The 16,238-nt window shown below is 43.1% G+C and overlaps 1 protein-coding gene across 1 annotated transcript; it reads right to left on the minus strand.

Moving 5' to 3' along the window:
• Positions 1 to 8,613: 8,613 nt before the first annotated feature.
• On the minus strand, positions 8,614 to 9,360 carry LOC141134814 (olfactory receptor 5G25-like). The gene has a single exon (XM_073624249.1). The coding sequence runs from the start codon at positions 9,358 to 9,360 to the stop codon at positions 8,614 to 8,616; it is 747 nt and encodes a 248-aa protein (XP_073480350.1).
• Between the last annotated feature and the right edge of the window lie 6,878 nt (positions 9,361 to 16,238).

Below are 16,238 nucleotides of genomic sequence, written 5' to 3' on the forward strand. Positions count from 1 at the left end.
ACCCCCTAAAGTCAATACTTTGTAGAGCTACCTTTTGCGGCTATCACAGCTCCAAGTCGCTTTGGATAAGTCTCTATGAGCTTGCCACATCTTACCACTGCGATTTTTGCCCATTCCTCCTTGAAAAACTGCTCCAGCTCCTTCAAGTTGGATGGTTTGCGCTTGTGAACAGCAATCTTTAAGTCTGACCACAGATTTTCTATTCGATTGAGGTCTGGGCTTTGACTAAGCCATTCCAACACATTAACATGTTTCCCCTTAAACCACTCAAGTGTTGCTTTAGCAGTGTGTTTGGGGTCATTGTCCTGCTGGAAGGTGAACCTCCGTCCTAGCCTCAAATCACACACAGAGTGCTACAGGTTTTGCTCAAGAATATCCCTGTATTTAGCACCATCCATCTTTCCCTCAACCCCGACCAGTTTCCCAGTCCCAACTGCTGAAAAACATCCCCACAGCATAATGCTGCCACCACCATGTTTCACTGTGGGGATGGTGTTCTTTGGGTGATGTGATGTGTTGGGTTTGCGCCAGACATAGCGTTTTCTTTGTTGGCCAAAAAGTTTAATTTTAGTCTCATTGGACCAGAGGACCTTCCTCCATACATTTTGGGAGTCTCCCACATGCGTTTTCGCAAACTCAAAACGTGCCATTTTATTTTTTGCTGAAAGTAATAGCTTTCTTCTGGCCACTCTGCCATAAAGCCCAACTCTATGGAGCGTACGGCTTATTGTCATCCTATGTACATATACTCCAGTCTCTGCTGTGGAACTCTGCAGCTCCTCCAGGGTTACCTTAGGTCTCTGTGCTGCCTCTCTGATTAATGCCCTCCTTGCCCGGTCTGTGAGTTTTGGTGTGTGACCGTCTCTTGGCAGGTTTGCTGTTGTGCCATGTTCTTTCCATTTGGTTATGATAGATTTGATGGTGCTCCTAGGGATCATCAAAGATTTGGAGTTTTTTTATAACCTAACCCTGACTTGTACTTCTCAACAACATTGTCCCTTACTTGTTTACAGAGTTCCTTGGTCTTCCTGGCAGTGTTTGGTTAGTGGTGCCTCTTGCTTAGGTGTTGCAGCCTCTGGGCCCTTTCAAAAAGGTGTGTATATGTAATGACAGATCATGTGACACTTAGATTGCACACAGATGGACATCATTTCACTAATTGTGTGACTTCTGAAGGTAATTGGTTGCACGAGAGCTTTTTATGGGCTTCATAACAAAGGGGGTGAATACATACGCACATGCCAATTATCAGTTTTTTATTTCTGAAAATTTTTTTATGTATAGTTTTTTCTAATTTTACTTCACCAACTTAGACTATTGTGTTCTGGTCCATCACTTATAATTCAGATTAAAAACATTGAACTAAAGGCTGTAATGTAACAAAATAGGTAAAAAGCCAAGGGGTGAATACTTCTGCAAGGCACTGTATAGAGGAAAACAAAACAAACGTGTTCAGGATTTTGCACCTATACAAAACTAGGATACTGGGTATCCGGGGAATAAGCATATGTGATATGCAGCAATGATCCATTGATGAATATATCAACATGTCGGTCGGAGCACCTTTAATATGGACACAACGCCTGGTCATTTAAGCCATTCCGTAAAAGAATATAATATGACAGGATTATCATCACAACTGTAATGGAGATGATGTGCAATATGCACGGAATTATCCACGTATTTCGTATAAAGTAAATAGGTAAGTGCAATAGATCATTTATAGTTATGCTCAGCATGATGGAAAGGGTGGGGGATGTAATGGTGAGGTGGGGCAATGGATATTATGGTATATGATAATGCCTATGTGGGCAACTAGGTACCCTATTTCCAGCTATGCCAGCCGCAAAACTGGCTTGACACCACTGAGAGGCAGGACCGCAAGTCATGCACAACGCAGGCCAGACCACAGGTTAGTAATATGGGCAACTGGTTTAACCTTATACCACTATATACTTACTGAACTTAGTGATATAAAAAAAGGGGGGATAAAGAAGGAGAAGTGACAATTGTGCCCAACCTCCCTTGGATAATGGACCACCCGACTTCCAGGTTGAAGTAGTAGGACAAGGATCTGTAACAAATATAGTTCATTGATTAAAATATGGATGAGATCTACGGAGGGAGGGGAAAAAATGGATGGAAGGGGGAGGAGAAAAAAAAGGGGGGGTATTTAGTTGGGACAAGAAGAGAAGGGGGAAGAAAGAAGGAATAGGGTAATGTGTGTATGTGAGCTGGTGTGTGATGTTATATGATGGTTGCCACCTTTAATTCCTCATTCAACCCTCCTGGTGAGAGGGTATCCAGAGAGTATATCCAATACATCTCGCTTTCACAAAGCCTGTTAAATCTCTCTGCCTCTGGGAGACTCCTGGGTATTTGCTCCAGTACCCAAACTTCGAGGCCTTTGGTGGATTTTTATTGCAGTTCACAAAGTGGCGAGGGACACTACCTTTGTCTATTCCTTCCTCTACTAGGCGATGGTGTTCTGCAAAATGTTTTCAGAGTGGGCGGAGAGTACGGCCTACATACAACAGGGAGCGGGCTGTGCCTTGTTAGCCGAGAAAGAACGGTCCGATGGTGCGGAGTGAGGAGATTACATGGCTTCCTCGATCTCGTGCATTTCAACCCCCCCGGTCCAAGTTTTCAGGGCCACTTTGGCAGTGTGGGCTTTGAGATGGATTTTGCTTCCCACTTGTGACCAGCAGCAAGTGGTATAAATAAGGAAGCACTGAAGCAAGAAGTTGCTCTGACTTGGAACTCAGTGAAGCTAATACCTGAGAGAGCTACATTTGGAGATTGCTCTGTAAGAGAAAGGAAAGGGTTTTCAAAATATTTTTTTTTTTTTATGAGAAGCCTTTCACCTGTGACATAGGAACCTATACTGTTTATTTAGTGCCTTGATGGCAAGGATTTATTTTCTGTTTTGTTTTGTTTGTTTTCTATGCAACCTGTTAAAAAAGCTGATTACAAGTCTGAATTTTAAGAAAAGACCTGCCTTTTGACTGCCTTTTTCCCAGGGAAGGTTATCCCCACTTGAGCTAACCCCCACAATATATGCACAGTATATGCTGTGTCTCACAAAAGTGAATACACCCTTCACATTTTTGTAAATATTTTATTATATCTTTTCATGTGACAACACTGAAGAAATGACACTTTGCTATAATGTAAAGTAGTAAGTGTACAGCTTGTATAACAGTGTAAATTTGCTGTCCCCTTTAAAATAACTCAACACACAGCCATTCATTTCTAAACCGCTGGCAACAAAAGTGAGTACACCACTAAGTAAAAATGTCCAAATTGGGCCCAAAGTGTCAATATTTTGTGTGGCCACCATTATTTTCCAGCACTGCCTTAACCCTCTTGGACATGGAGTTCACCAGAGCTTCACAGGTTGCCACTGGAGTGGTCTTCCACTCCTCCATTACCACATCACAGAGCTGGTGGGTGTTAGAGACTTTGCGCTCCTCCACCTTCCGTTTGAGGATGCCCCACAGATGCTCAATAGGGTTTAGGTCTAGAGACATGCTTGGCCAGTCCATCACCTTTACCCTCAGCTTCTTTAGCAAAGCAGTGGTCATCTTGGAGGTGTGTTTGGGGTCGTTATCATGTTAGAATATTGCCCTGCGGCCCAGTCTCTGAAGGGAGGGGATCATGCTCTGCTTTAGTATGTCACAATACATGTTGGCATTCATGGTTCCCTCAATGAACTGTAGCTCCCCAGTGGCGGCAGCACTCATACAGCCCCAGACATGACACTCCCTCCACCATGCTTGACTGTAGGCAAGACACACTTGTCTTTGCACTTCTCACCTGGTTGCCGCCACACACGCTTGACACCATCTGAACCAAATAAGTTTATCTTGGTCTCATCAGACCACAGGACATGGTTCCAGTAATCCATGTCCTTAGTCTGCTTGTCTTCAGCAAACTGTTTGCGGGCTTTTTTGTGCATCATCTTTAAAAGAGGCTTCCTTCTGGGACGACAGCCATGCAGACCAATTTGATGCAGTGTGAGGCGAATGGTCTGAGCACTGATAGGCTGACCCCCCACCCCTTTAACTTCTGTAGCAATGCATGGCAGCACTCATACGTCTATTTCCCAAAGAAAGCGTCTGGATATGACGCTGAGCACATGCACTCAACTTCTTTGGTGGACCATGGCGAGCCCTGTTCTGAGTGGAACCTGTCCTGTAAAACTGCTGCAGCTCAGTTTTAGGGTCTTGGCCATCTTCTTATAGTCTAGGCCATCTTTTTATGTAGAGCAACAATTCTTTTTTTCAGATCCTCAGAGAGTTACTTGCCATGAGGTGCCATGTTGATCTTCCAGTGACCAGTATGAGAGAGTGAAAGCGATAACACCAAATTTAACACACCTGTTCCCCATTCACACCTGAGACCCTGTAACGAGTCACATGACACCGGGGAGGGAAAATGGCTAATTGGGCCCAATTTGGACATTTTCACTTAGGGGTGTACTCACTTTTGTTACCAGCAGTTTAGACATTAATGGCTGTGTGTTGAGTTATTTTGAGGGGACAGCAAATTTACACTGTTATACAAGCTGTACACTCACTACTTTACATTGTAGCAAAGGGTAATTTCTTTAGTGTTGTCACATGAAAAGATATAATAAAATATTTACAAAAATGTGAAGGGTGTATTCACTTTTGTGAGATACAGTATATACTGTACATATTGTGGGGGTTAGCTCAAGTGGGGATAACCTTCCCTGGGAAAAAGGCAGTCCAAAGGCAGGTCTTTTTCTTAAAGCTGACTACAAGTCTGAATTTTTTTTAAAGGTTGCATAGAAAACAAACAAAACAAAACAGAAAATAAATCCTTGCCATCAAGGCACTAAATAAACAGTATAGGTTCCTACGTCACAGGTGAAAGGCTTCTCATAAAAAAAAAAAAAACATTTTGAAAACCTTTTCCTTTCTCTTACAAAATATTTACAAAAATGTGAGTGTGTGGGTGGGTGTACTCACTTTTGTGAAATACTGTCTGCAGGGGTGTGTTTTGGCCTAGGCCGACAAGGCCTAGGCCTAGGGCTGCACTTTGCGGGGGTGGCAAAAAAAGCCACCCCCCGCATGAGAGAAAGTCCCCCCACCCGATTCCTGGCTCCCGCGACCGCCCCCCGCACACATGCAGCCCACGGCGGCCGCCTTGCTGTAGCGACGCTGCTGTGTATGGGCGTGCTTGGCAGAGGGTGGAGGGGCGTGTGTATGGGCGTGCTTAGCAGAGCTCACGCCCCACCACCCTCTGCCAAGCGCGCCCATGCAAAGCAGCACCACCCGCTACAGCAAGGCGGCCGCTGTGGGCTGCATGTGTGCAGGGGGCGGCCGCGGGAGCCGGGAATCGGGAAGACGGGTGGGGAGACTTTCGCTCATGCGGGGGGCGGCGTGTGACTCATGCCCCCATAAGCAGCCGGTGACTGGCGGAGGTGGAGCCTTATGCTCTGCCTACCCTCCTCTGCACTGCTTTACTCTTCTCCTCGGCACTGGGGCGGGGTCTGGCAGTGATGTCAGGAGGAGAGAGAGAGAGAGAGGCACAAGGGAACCCCCCAGGACAGCAGGTAAAGTTATTTAATAAATTATATCAGTGTTATGGGAACAGTGTTGGCATTTGATGGGCACAGTGGCTACAATTGATGGGCAGAGTGACAGCGTTTGAGGGCACAGTGGCTGCAATTGATGGGGCACAGTGGCTGCATTTGATGGGCACAGTGGCTGCGTTTGATGGCACAGTGGCTGCAATTGATGGACACAGTGGCTGCGTTTGGTGGGCACAGTGGCTGCGTTTTGTGGGGCACAATGGCTGCGTTTGATGGCACAGTAGCAGCGTTTGATGGCACAGTGGCTGCAATTGATGGGCACAGTGGCTGCAACTGATGGGCACAGTGGCTGCGTTTGGTGGGCACAGTGGCTGCATTTGGTGGGCACAGTGGCTGCGTTTGGTTGGCACAGTGGCTGCGTTTGATGGGGCACAGTGGCTGCGTTTGGTGGACACAGTGGCTGCGTTTGGTGGGCACAGTGGCTGCGTTTGATGGCCCAGTGGCTACAATTGATGGGCACAGTGGCTGCGTTTGATGGGGCACAGTGGCTGCGTTTGATGGGGCACAGTGGCTGCGTTTGATGGGGCACAGTGGCTGCGTTTGATGGGGCACAGTGGCTGCATTTGGTGGGCACAGTGGCTGCGTTTGGTGGGCACAGTGGCTGCGTTTGGTGGGCACAGTGGCTGCGTTTGATGGGCACAGTGGCTGCGTTTGATGAGGCACAGTGAGGCTGCAATTGATGTCTTTTTTTCTGAATTTTTTAGTTTGTTTGAACCCCCCAAAACATTTTGAGCACCAGCCCCCACTGGCATGTGTAAAGTGCTCCATGCATGCTAAAATCAATGCAAACCCTTTAAACTGTCCACATTTAGTGAAAGTGCATTAATATGCAGATCATGACAGTCTATTGACTGGAATGGTACCAGCTGATTGGAGAAAAGCCAATGTAGCACCAATATTTAAAAAGGGCCCAAAAAACATCCCTGGGAATTACAGACCAGTTAGCCTAACATCAATAGTATGTAAACTCTTGGAGGAGATAAGGGACTATATACAAGATTTTAGTAATAAGAACGATATCATTAGCAGTAATCAGCATGGATTCATGAAGAATCGTTCTTGCCAAACCAATCTATTAACCTTCTATGAGGAGGTGGGTTGCCATCTAGACAAAGGAAGGCCCGTAGACGTGGTGTATCTGGATTTTGCAAAAGCATTTGACACAGTTCCCCATAAACGTTTACTGTACAAAATAAGGTCCGTTGGCATGGATCATAGGGTGAGTACATGGATTGAAAACTGGCTACAAGAGCGTGTTCAGAGGGTGGTGATAAATGGGGAGTACTCAGAATGGTCAGGGGTGGGTAGTGGGGTTCCCCAGGGTTCTGTGCTGGGACCAATCCTATTTAATTTGTTTATAAACGACCTGGAGGATGGGATAAACAGTTCAATCTCTGTATTTGCAGACGATACTAAGCTAAGCAGGGCAATAACTTCTCCGCAGGATGTGGAAACCTTGCAAAAAGACCTGAACAAATTAATGGGGTGGGTGACTACATGGCAAATGAGGTTCAATGTAGAAAAATGTAAAATAATGCATTTGGGTGGCAAAAATATGAATGCAATCTATACACTGGGGGGAGAACCTCTGGGGGAATCTAGGATGGAAAAGGACCTGGGGGTCCTAGTAGATGATAGGCTCAGCAATGGCATGCAATGCCAAGCTGCTGCTAATAAAGCAAACAAAATATTGACATGCATTAAAAGGGGGATCAACTCCAGAGATAAAATGATAATTCTCCCGCTCTACAAGACTCTGGTCTGGCCGCACCTGGAGTATGCTGTCCAGTTCTGGGCACCAGTCCTCAGGAGGGATGTACTGGAAATGGAGCGAGTACAAAGAAGGGCAACAAAGCTAATAAAGGGTCTGGAGGATCTTAGTTATGAGGAAAGGTTGCGAGCACTGAACTTATTCTCTCTGGAGAAGAGACGCTTGAGAAGGGATATGATTTCAATTTACAAATACTGTACTGGTGACCCCACAATAGGGATAAAACTTTTTCGCAGAAGAGAGTTTAATAAGACTCGTGGCCACTCATTACAATTAGAAGAAAAGAGGTTTAACCTTAAACCACGTAGAGAGTTCTTTACTGTAAGAGCGGCAAAGATGTGGAATTCCCTTCCACAGGCGGTGGTCTCAGGGGGGAGCATTGATAGCTTCAAGAAACTATTAGATAATCACCTGAATGACCGCAACTTACAGGGATATGTAATGTAATACTGACACATAATCACACACATAGGTTGGACTTGATGGACTTGTGTCTTTTTTCAACCTCACCTACTATGTAACTATGTAACTATGTATGATATTGCAATAAAGTGCTCCATCAATGCTGAAATCAATGCAAACTCATTAAAGAGGAGTTCCGCCCCCACCCCGTGAAAACATTAAAACTCAGCAGCTACAAATACTGTAGCTGCTGACTTTTAATATTAGGACATTTACCTGTCCAGGGATCCCACGATGTCGACACCTCAGCCGATTTTCGGATTGGCTCTCGGGTTTTGCCTCCATCATTCATGGTAAGGGAAACCGGACGGTTCACTACTGCACATGTGCGAAGCACGTTGCACTTTTTGAATGCCCCAGTGGAGGAAGGAGGAGAGGAGCCAAACTTCAGAGGGGGCAGCGCAGTCTCCCGGGAGTGGGGAAGGGTACCTGTCAAAAACAGGTACCCGTTCCCCCCTCCCCCCTGAAAGGTGCCAAATGAGCCAAAAGAGGAAGAGGTGTGGTTTACAGATGATAGGGTGGGTCTTAAACAGGAAGAGGTGTGGCCTCAGCAGCAAGGGGTGGGTTGTATTTAAATTAGGGGGGTGCATGAGTTTAGTCAGGCCTAGGGCAGCACAAAACCTAAATACACCACTGACAGTATGTACATACAGTATATGGTATATGGAAATCGAGCAAAAAGACCACTGATTGCTTGATTAGTAATACATATTTTTATTATTTACTTTTCTATCACATTTGCATTTTCAGTTAAATAAAATTATAATTTTATTTTATTAATAGCTTTTTTAAAGTCCTTGTTCCTGAATGTGTATATGATCGGATTAAGCAGTGGAGTAATTACAGTATAAAACAGAGAGAGGCTCTTGTTCAGAATATCTAGTTGACCTTTGGTTGGAATCAAATACACAGCAATTAGCGTCCCATAAAAAATGCACACAGTGGTCAGGTGAGAGCTGCAGGTGGTGAACACTTTCTGTCTTCCTGTAATTGATTTAATTTTGAGGATGGTTAAAACAATATAGATATAAGATATGACAATTATCATTAAAGGTGCTATCATACAAATGAAACCTACTAGATAAGTCTGAATATGGATCCATGAAGTATCAGAGCAGGAAAGCTCAAGTATGGGTAGATAGTCGCAGAAGAAGTGATGAATGATGTTTGGTCCACAATAGTATAGACTGCAAATAGACATGGATTGAATAAACGTAATTGTGAGACCCAGTAACCAAATGATAATCACTGATTTAATGCAAATTGATTGGTTCATTATAGAGTTGTAATGCAGGGGCTTACAGATGGCCAAATACCGGTCATAGGACATCACAGTCAGGAGAAAACACTCCGAGGCCTCAGCATGTGCAAAGAAGGAGAACTGGATGATACAACCAGCAAGAGACATAGTGCATCCATCATGTAAGATGATATAAAGAAGATTGGGAAGAATATCTGTAGACAGAATTATATCAAGCAATGATAGCTGGGTGATGAAGAGGTACATGGGAGACTGAAGTATTTTACTCAGATGAAATAAAACCACAATAAAAATATTTCCAGAAATAGTAACACAATATATGAAAAACAGCATCAAGAAAAATAGAATTTTTATGTATTTTAGATTCGGAAAACCTGTTAGTACAATATAGGTGATGTTATTGTGATAGACCACCTGGTAAGAGAATATGAGAATACATAATTTAGGTTAAAATAAGAAATGAAATTGCAAGCTCTAATGATCAGGGCTCTCTGATTCCTCTTGTATTGAATTGTATTGTAACTGTACTGTCTACCTTCCTTTTGTAAAGTGCTGAGCAAACTGTTGATGCTATATAAATCCTGTGTAATAATATTAGTAAAAATAATGTTCATTTTCTCACAATTCTGGTGGAGGGCAAAACAAAAACAGATATATTATTTTACAATATTTAACTATTCAGCTGAGTTTTTAACGTTTTACTTTATTCTGTACTATCAGCAGAAAATGGTCTGTAGTTTTATTTTTCAGATATTTCATGCACAAATTAAAAACAACCAGACCCAATGGTTTATGTTGTTGTACTGTACATCTCTATGCCACAAGGTCTAGCATTTTTATTCTGGTTCTAAGGTTAACAGGGAATATACAGTAAAAAATGTAAAGTTGGGGGAGCAGGGCTTGTCGCAAGAGTGTTTGGCCAAGGGCACATCCACCCTGGATCAGCACAGGTTAAAAGACTGATTTCTTCCCAGGTGCGAGCAAGATCGAGACGGGGAAGAGGAGAATGACATGGAGCATGCCGCTCCTCATGTACTACTCAGGACAGAGTACTGAACTCTCAGCACCAGCATCCCTGCGGCAGGACAAGGTCTCCCAGAAAAGACAAGCTGCTTCCCCTTCTGCATTATTCCACTCTAAAGGACTGGTGAGTGAGAAGCAGCTTGCTTCCATAGAGGATGATTCCCTGTAGCCTCACAAATTACAGCTACTAACTCACTGTCTCAGTTCCCTACCTCAGACCAGACTGCCTCAGAGCATACTATAAAAGAGATGCTTCTTTCACTAAAAATTGATCTACAGTGTGATGTTTGTAGAAACATATATAACTTGCAAACACATAGTAACCAGGTAGAGGTGGATGTTGATAATATTGAGAGGAAAATGGGAGACTTTGTTGAAGCACATAATGATTTAGTGGATGGATTTCAAGAGCACACTATTGACATATACAGTGCCTTGAAAAAGTATTCACACCCCTTGACATTTTCCACATTTTGTCCATTGTGTGCCATACATTTTTGAATGATGGATTGAACAGTGCTCCATGAAATGTTCAAAGCTTGGGATATTTTTTTATAATCGAACCCTTCTTTAACCTTCTCCACAACTTTACCCCCGACCTGTCTGCTGTGTTCCTTGGCCTTCATGATGCTGTTTGTTCACTAAGGTTCTCTAACAAACCTCTGTGGGCTTCACAGCTGTATTTATTCTGAGATTAAATTACACACAGGTGGACTGTATTTACTAATTAGGTGACTTCCCAAGGCAATTGGTTACACTAGATTTTAGTTAGGGGTATCAGAGTGAAGGGGGCTGAATACAAATGCACGCTACACTTTTCAGATATTTATTTGTAAAGAATTTTGAAAACCATTTCTCACTTCACAATTATGTGCCACTTCGTGTTGATCTATCACATAAAATCCCAATAAAATACATTTACGTTTTTGGTTGTAACATGATAAAATGTGGAAAACTTCAAGGGGTATGAATACTTTTTCAAGGCACTGTAGTGGCTAAAAAATAAAATTGTGGAGCTTGAGGACAGATCAAGGAGGAACAAAAAATTTAGAGGCATTCCAGCGTCCATAATGCCTTCTGAGTTCATTCTGTACCTGCAAAAAATTATAAAGGCCTTATATCCTCTTCAAAGAAACCTAAAGATTTTGTCATAGACAGACCACACTTATAGTTCTGTGTGCCAGTTTAATGCCATATAGTTTTGTGCGTTGGAAGGTGAAATAATACTGCGCAAAAACATAAACCAAATATAACAGCTGCTACACTAAATGTGACAAATTTCAATACAAGGAATGTGAAAAAATGTAGCGCTTAACACAATATGTGCACAAATAATAAGTGCAATATAATGAACATGATACGAGTAAAGTCCAACATGTATAAAAGTTTGACAGTGAGTCTCTAGCCACCAAATCCTAGCCAGGAAATGGGAAGGTAAACTGATGTGAGTCCTCAAACAATGAAGTGAGAATCTTCTTTGACGTGCAGGAACTAATGTGAAACATCAACAATGGTGAATCCAGAAAAATTGAAAAAATGGATACTCTTACCAGAGCAGGTGGACCCTGATGTCAGCGACACCGAATCATAAAAGCTTAAGGTTCGAATCCGTGGCACTCTCCGATGGAAGTAGGGGTCCAGGGTCCTCTACGGATGGCTCCAAAGGATCCCAGTGAACTCAACCCGACCAGGAAAAGGACATCACAGAAGGAACCTCAACAGCAACTCTTTGCTTCTGTGTTCACCTAAAGGTGGACACAGAAGGAACCTCAACAGCAACTCTTTGCTTCTGTGTTCACCTAAAGGTCACTGATGCGACTTGGGTGCCACATAGAGCAAATGAGGAAACTGAAGGTGAGGCGGCACAACCCCAAGGAGGCCGACATCAAGAAAGAGTAGAGAGCAGCCACCCTATTCCATCACATTTTGCAGCTGTTATCACCTGGCCCACTCCCCAAAGCTCAGCTGTCTTGGCCTTTTTCAGCACTTCTGCAGCAGATCGCACTGTTGCTATCTGCAAACTGTGTCTCAGGCACATCAAACGTGGCGAAAACACAAACCATATGCATATCATTGCAATTTATTTTGCCTTCATCAAGAGCACCTCTATAGGGTTACGGTGGGAAGGAGCCCCCGACACCCAAAGAGTAATTTTTCTGCACCTGTTTGACAGGTGCATATCATTGCAATTTTTTACAGCAAGGCCAATTCTTGCTTTCATAAAGAGTACATCTATAGGGATACGGTGGGAAGACGCCACAGACACCCAAAGACCAATTTTTACGCCCCCGTTACTTCTATACAAAGTCAAAGTGACACCAGAATGTATCCAAAAATCTCTAATCTTGTTTCCAGTGCACTACTTTGTGGCCTCATCATACACACTGGCTTCCCAGCTGTTGCTGAGCAAAATAAAGGCAGCTTGCAGGGAAAATGTCTTTTTTTTGGCTTTATAAATGAAATTATTGCTGCAGCAGATTCTAGACATGGTACAGATCTGCCACTTTACAGGTAGACTAAGGGGACCCCCCAGGCACTATATTGGAAGGAATTTTTCATTTTTAGGCTTTCACTTTAAAAATAAAAAAATCACTGCTCTTTTAAAAATGACATTTTTCACAAACTTTTTTTTATTGATACATGTCCCCCAGTGCAGGACCCAGAACCCTTTAGCCATTGTATGCCCAATTACTTGCATATAAGCCTATAAAATGTGCACTTTTGATTTTTGACGTTCGGGTCTCATTGACTTTAATGGGATTTGTTATTCGGGTCCAAACTTTCACGGTGTTCAGAAGTTCTGGTGCGAACCGAACAGGGGTCTGTTCGGCCCATCCCTAGTGGCAAGTAACAAGACTGGTTCGTATTTAGCAAATCCAATTTAAAAAAAAATAGCCACAAATATAATAGTGTATCTCCTTGACTCCAATAACACCTGAATTACCAACCCTGCCCAAATTGCAAACAAACTTGCAGAATTTTACTCTGGCCTCTATTATCTCTGCCCAGACCGACACACCATTGTCCTTCAGATGAACAGATTCAGGCTTTCCTTTCTTCACTGAACTTGCCCCAAGTTACTCCGGCTCAACTTACAACTTCCCCCATTAATGCCTCAGAAATCCAGAATGCCATTAAAAAGCTACCATTACATAAATCTCCGGGCCCAGATGTTAAGTCAAGTAAAAAGCTGGGAGAGCGTAGGAGGATCTGCTTTTTAGCGTGGAGGAGAGAGATCGTGAAGGAGTAAAGGAGTGACCATTATTTGAGTTTTTCACCTCATCTGTGAGGTGAGCACGCAATTTGGCTGGTAATAGTGTGCACATGTTATTGATCCCAGTGAGGACTGATGAGCAGAGTGATGGATGGTTTTACACACAGTTATATATGAACTGGTTCTTCACTAACATTGATGTTTTTCAACATACAGTATGAATTCTTAATATACAGTATCTCACAAAAGTGAATAAACCCCTCACATTTTTGTAAATATTTTATTATATCTTTTCATGTGACAACACTGAAGAAATGACACTTTGCTACAATGTAAAGTAGTGAGTGTACAGCTTGTATAACAGTGTAAATTTGCTGTTCCCAAAAAATAACTCAACACACAGCCATTAATGTCTAAACTGCTGGCAACAAAAGTGAGTACACCCCTAAGTGAAAATGTCCAAATTGGGCCCAATTAGCCATTTTCCCTCCCCGGTGTCATGTGACTTGTTAGTGTTACAAGGTTTCAGGTGTGAATGGGGAGCAGGTGTGTTAAATTTGGTGCTATCCCTCTCACTCTCTCATACTGGTCACTGGAAGTTCAACATGGCACCTCATGGCAAGTAACTCTCTGAGGATCTGAAAAAAAGAATTGTTGCTCTACATAAAGATGTACTAGGCTATAAGAAGATGGCCAAGACCCTAAAAATGAGCTGCAGCACGGTGGCCAAGACCATACAGCGGTTTACCAGGACAGGTTCCACTCAGAACAGGCCTCGCCATGGTAGACCAAAGAAGTTGAATGCACGTGCTCAGCGTCATATCCAGAGGTTGTCTTTGGAATATAGACATATGAGTGCTGCTAGCATTGCTGCAGAGGTTGTGAAGGGGTGGGGGGTCAGCCTGTCAGTGCTCAGACCATACTCCACACAGCATCAAATTGGTCTGCATGGCTGTCGTCCCAAAAGGAAGCCTCTTCTAAAGATGATGCACAAGAAAGCCCACAAACAGTTTGCTGAAGACAAGCAGACTAAGGACATGGATTACTGGAACCATGTTCTGTGGTCTGATGAGACCAAGATAAACGTATTTGGTTCAGATGGTGTCAAGCGTGTGTGGTGGAAACCAGGTGAGGAGTACAAAGACAAGTGAGTCTTGCCTACAGTCAAGCATGGTAGTCGGAGTGTCATGGTTTGGGGCTGCATAAGTGCTGCCAGCACTGGGGAGCTACAGTTCATTGAGGGAACCATGAATGCTAACATGTACTGTGACATACTGAAGCAGAGCATGATCCCCTCCCTTCGGAGACTGGGCCACAGGGCAGTATTCCAACATGATAATGACCCCAAACACACTTCCAAGACAACCACTGCCTTGCTAAAGAAGCTGAGGGTAAAGGTGATGGACTGGCCAAGCATGTCTCCAGACCTAAACCCTATTGAGAATCTGTGGGGCATCCTCAAACGGAAGGTGGAGGAGCGCAAGGTCTCTAACATCCACCAGCTCCATGATGTTGTCATGGAGGAGTGGAAGAGGACTCCAGTGGCAACCTGTGAAGCTCTAATGAACTCCATGCCCAAGAGGGTTAAGGCAGTGCTGGAAAATAATGGTGGCCACACAAAATATTGACACTTTGGGCCCAATTTGGACATTTTTACTTAGGGGTGTACTCATTTTTGTTGCTAGTGGTTTAGACATTAATGGCTGTGTGTTGAGTTATTTTGAGGGGACAGCAAATTTACACAATTTTACAAGCTGTACACCCACTACTTTACATTGTAGCAAAGTGTCATTTCTTTAGTGTTGTCACATGAAAAGATATAATTAAATATTTACAAAAATGTGAGGGGTGTACTCATTTTTGTGAGATACTGTAGTGTACTCATTTTCGTGAGATACTGTATATACAGTATATATGGACTGGTTGCACTGTGGTATTAATTACTCATATAAGAAAATATTTTAGGGGGTATTTCATTTATTCTATTTCAATTTTATTTATTGGTGTTTTATATAATGGTTTAGAGGTTATACAGCACTGCACTATAAGGAAATAATTGCTTAAATTGGTGTGGTGAATCACTGTGAGTGTTACAGCAGCTGTGGGGTTTTATAGGTTTATGCACATTGCACTTTAAAAAGTTAATTTTGGTGCTGATTGTCACTATACAAAATACTATGCTATTATAATGAAGCTGCATTCTCTGCCTCCTTCCCCAAATAGATTCTCGTGGCTCTGATAGTAACGATACCGAAACCAGACAAATTACCTACGTACATCCCCCGCTTATTATCGGACAATATCCTTATTAACAACTTGTCTACTGGGCACTTTCACTCCCTTCCTGCCCTTTTCAGCTTTCAGCGCTGTCGCACTTTAAATGACAATTGTGCGGTCATGCATCACTATACCCATATGAAATATTTATAATTTTTTTACACAGACAGAGCTTTCTTTTGGTAGTATTTAATTTCAATAGGTTTTTATTGAGTTTTTAGTACAAAGATAGTAAAAAAAAGAACAGTCCAGTTGCAACAAAAACAGAGGTTCCGGCTAGCATTTAAGTGAGTCTAGCTCATCTTGATCAAGCAACATATATGATTATGTTTGTTAATATTTGTAATAATACATGTGCTTACATTTTTACATTTAATGTACGAATGCAGGCGGAGGGGGGATGGGAGATAGGAAGGTAATGGGGGGTGAGGAGGGGTAGGATAGGGGGTTGGTGGAGGGTAGGGAAGGGGAGGGGGGATTATAGGAGGGGAAGGGGAACTAAGGAATGGGGGAAGTAAGGGGAAAAGGGTCACCAGCACATCAAGTGAGGAAGTTTCAAAACAGTATAGCAGAATATGGTTCAAAACAGTCTAGAGCAGAACAATTTACA

Source organism: Aquarana catesbeiana, linkage group LG03 (genome assembly GCF_042186555.1).
Source record: "Aquarana catesbeiana isolate 2022-GZ linkage group LG03, ASM4218655v1, whole genome shotgun sequence".
In the NCBI taxonomy this organism is placed as follows: domain Eukaryota; kingdom Metazoa; phylum Chordata; class Amphibia; order Anura; family Ranidae; genus Aquarana; species Aquarana catesbeiana.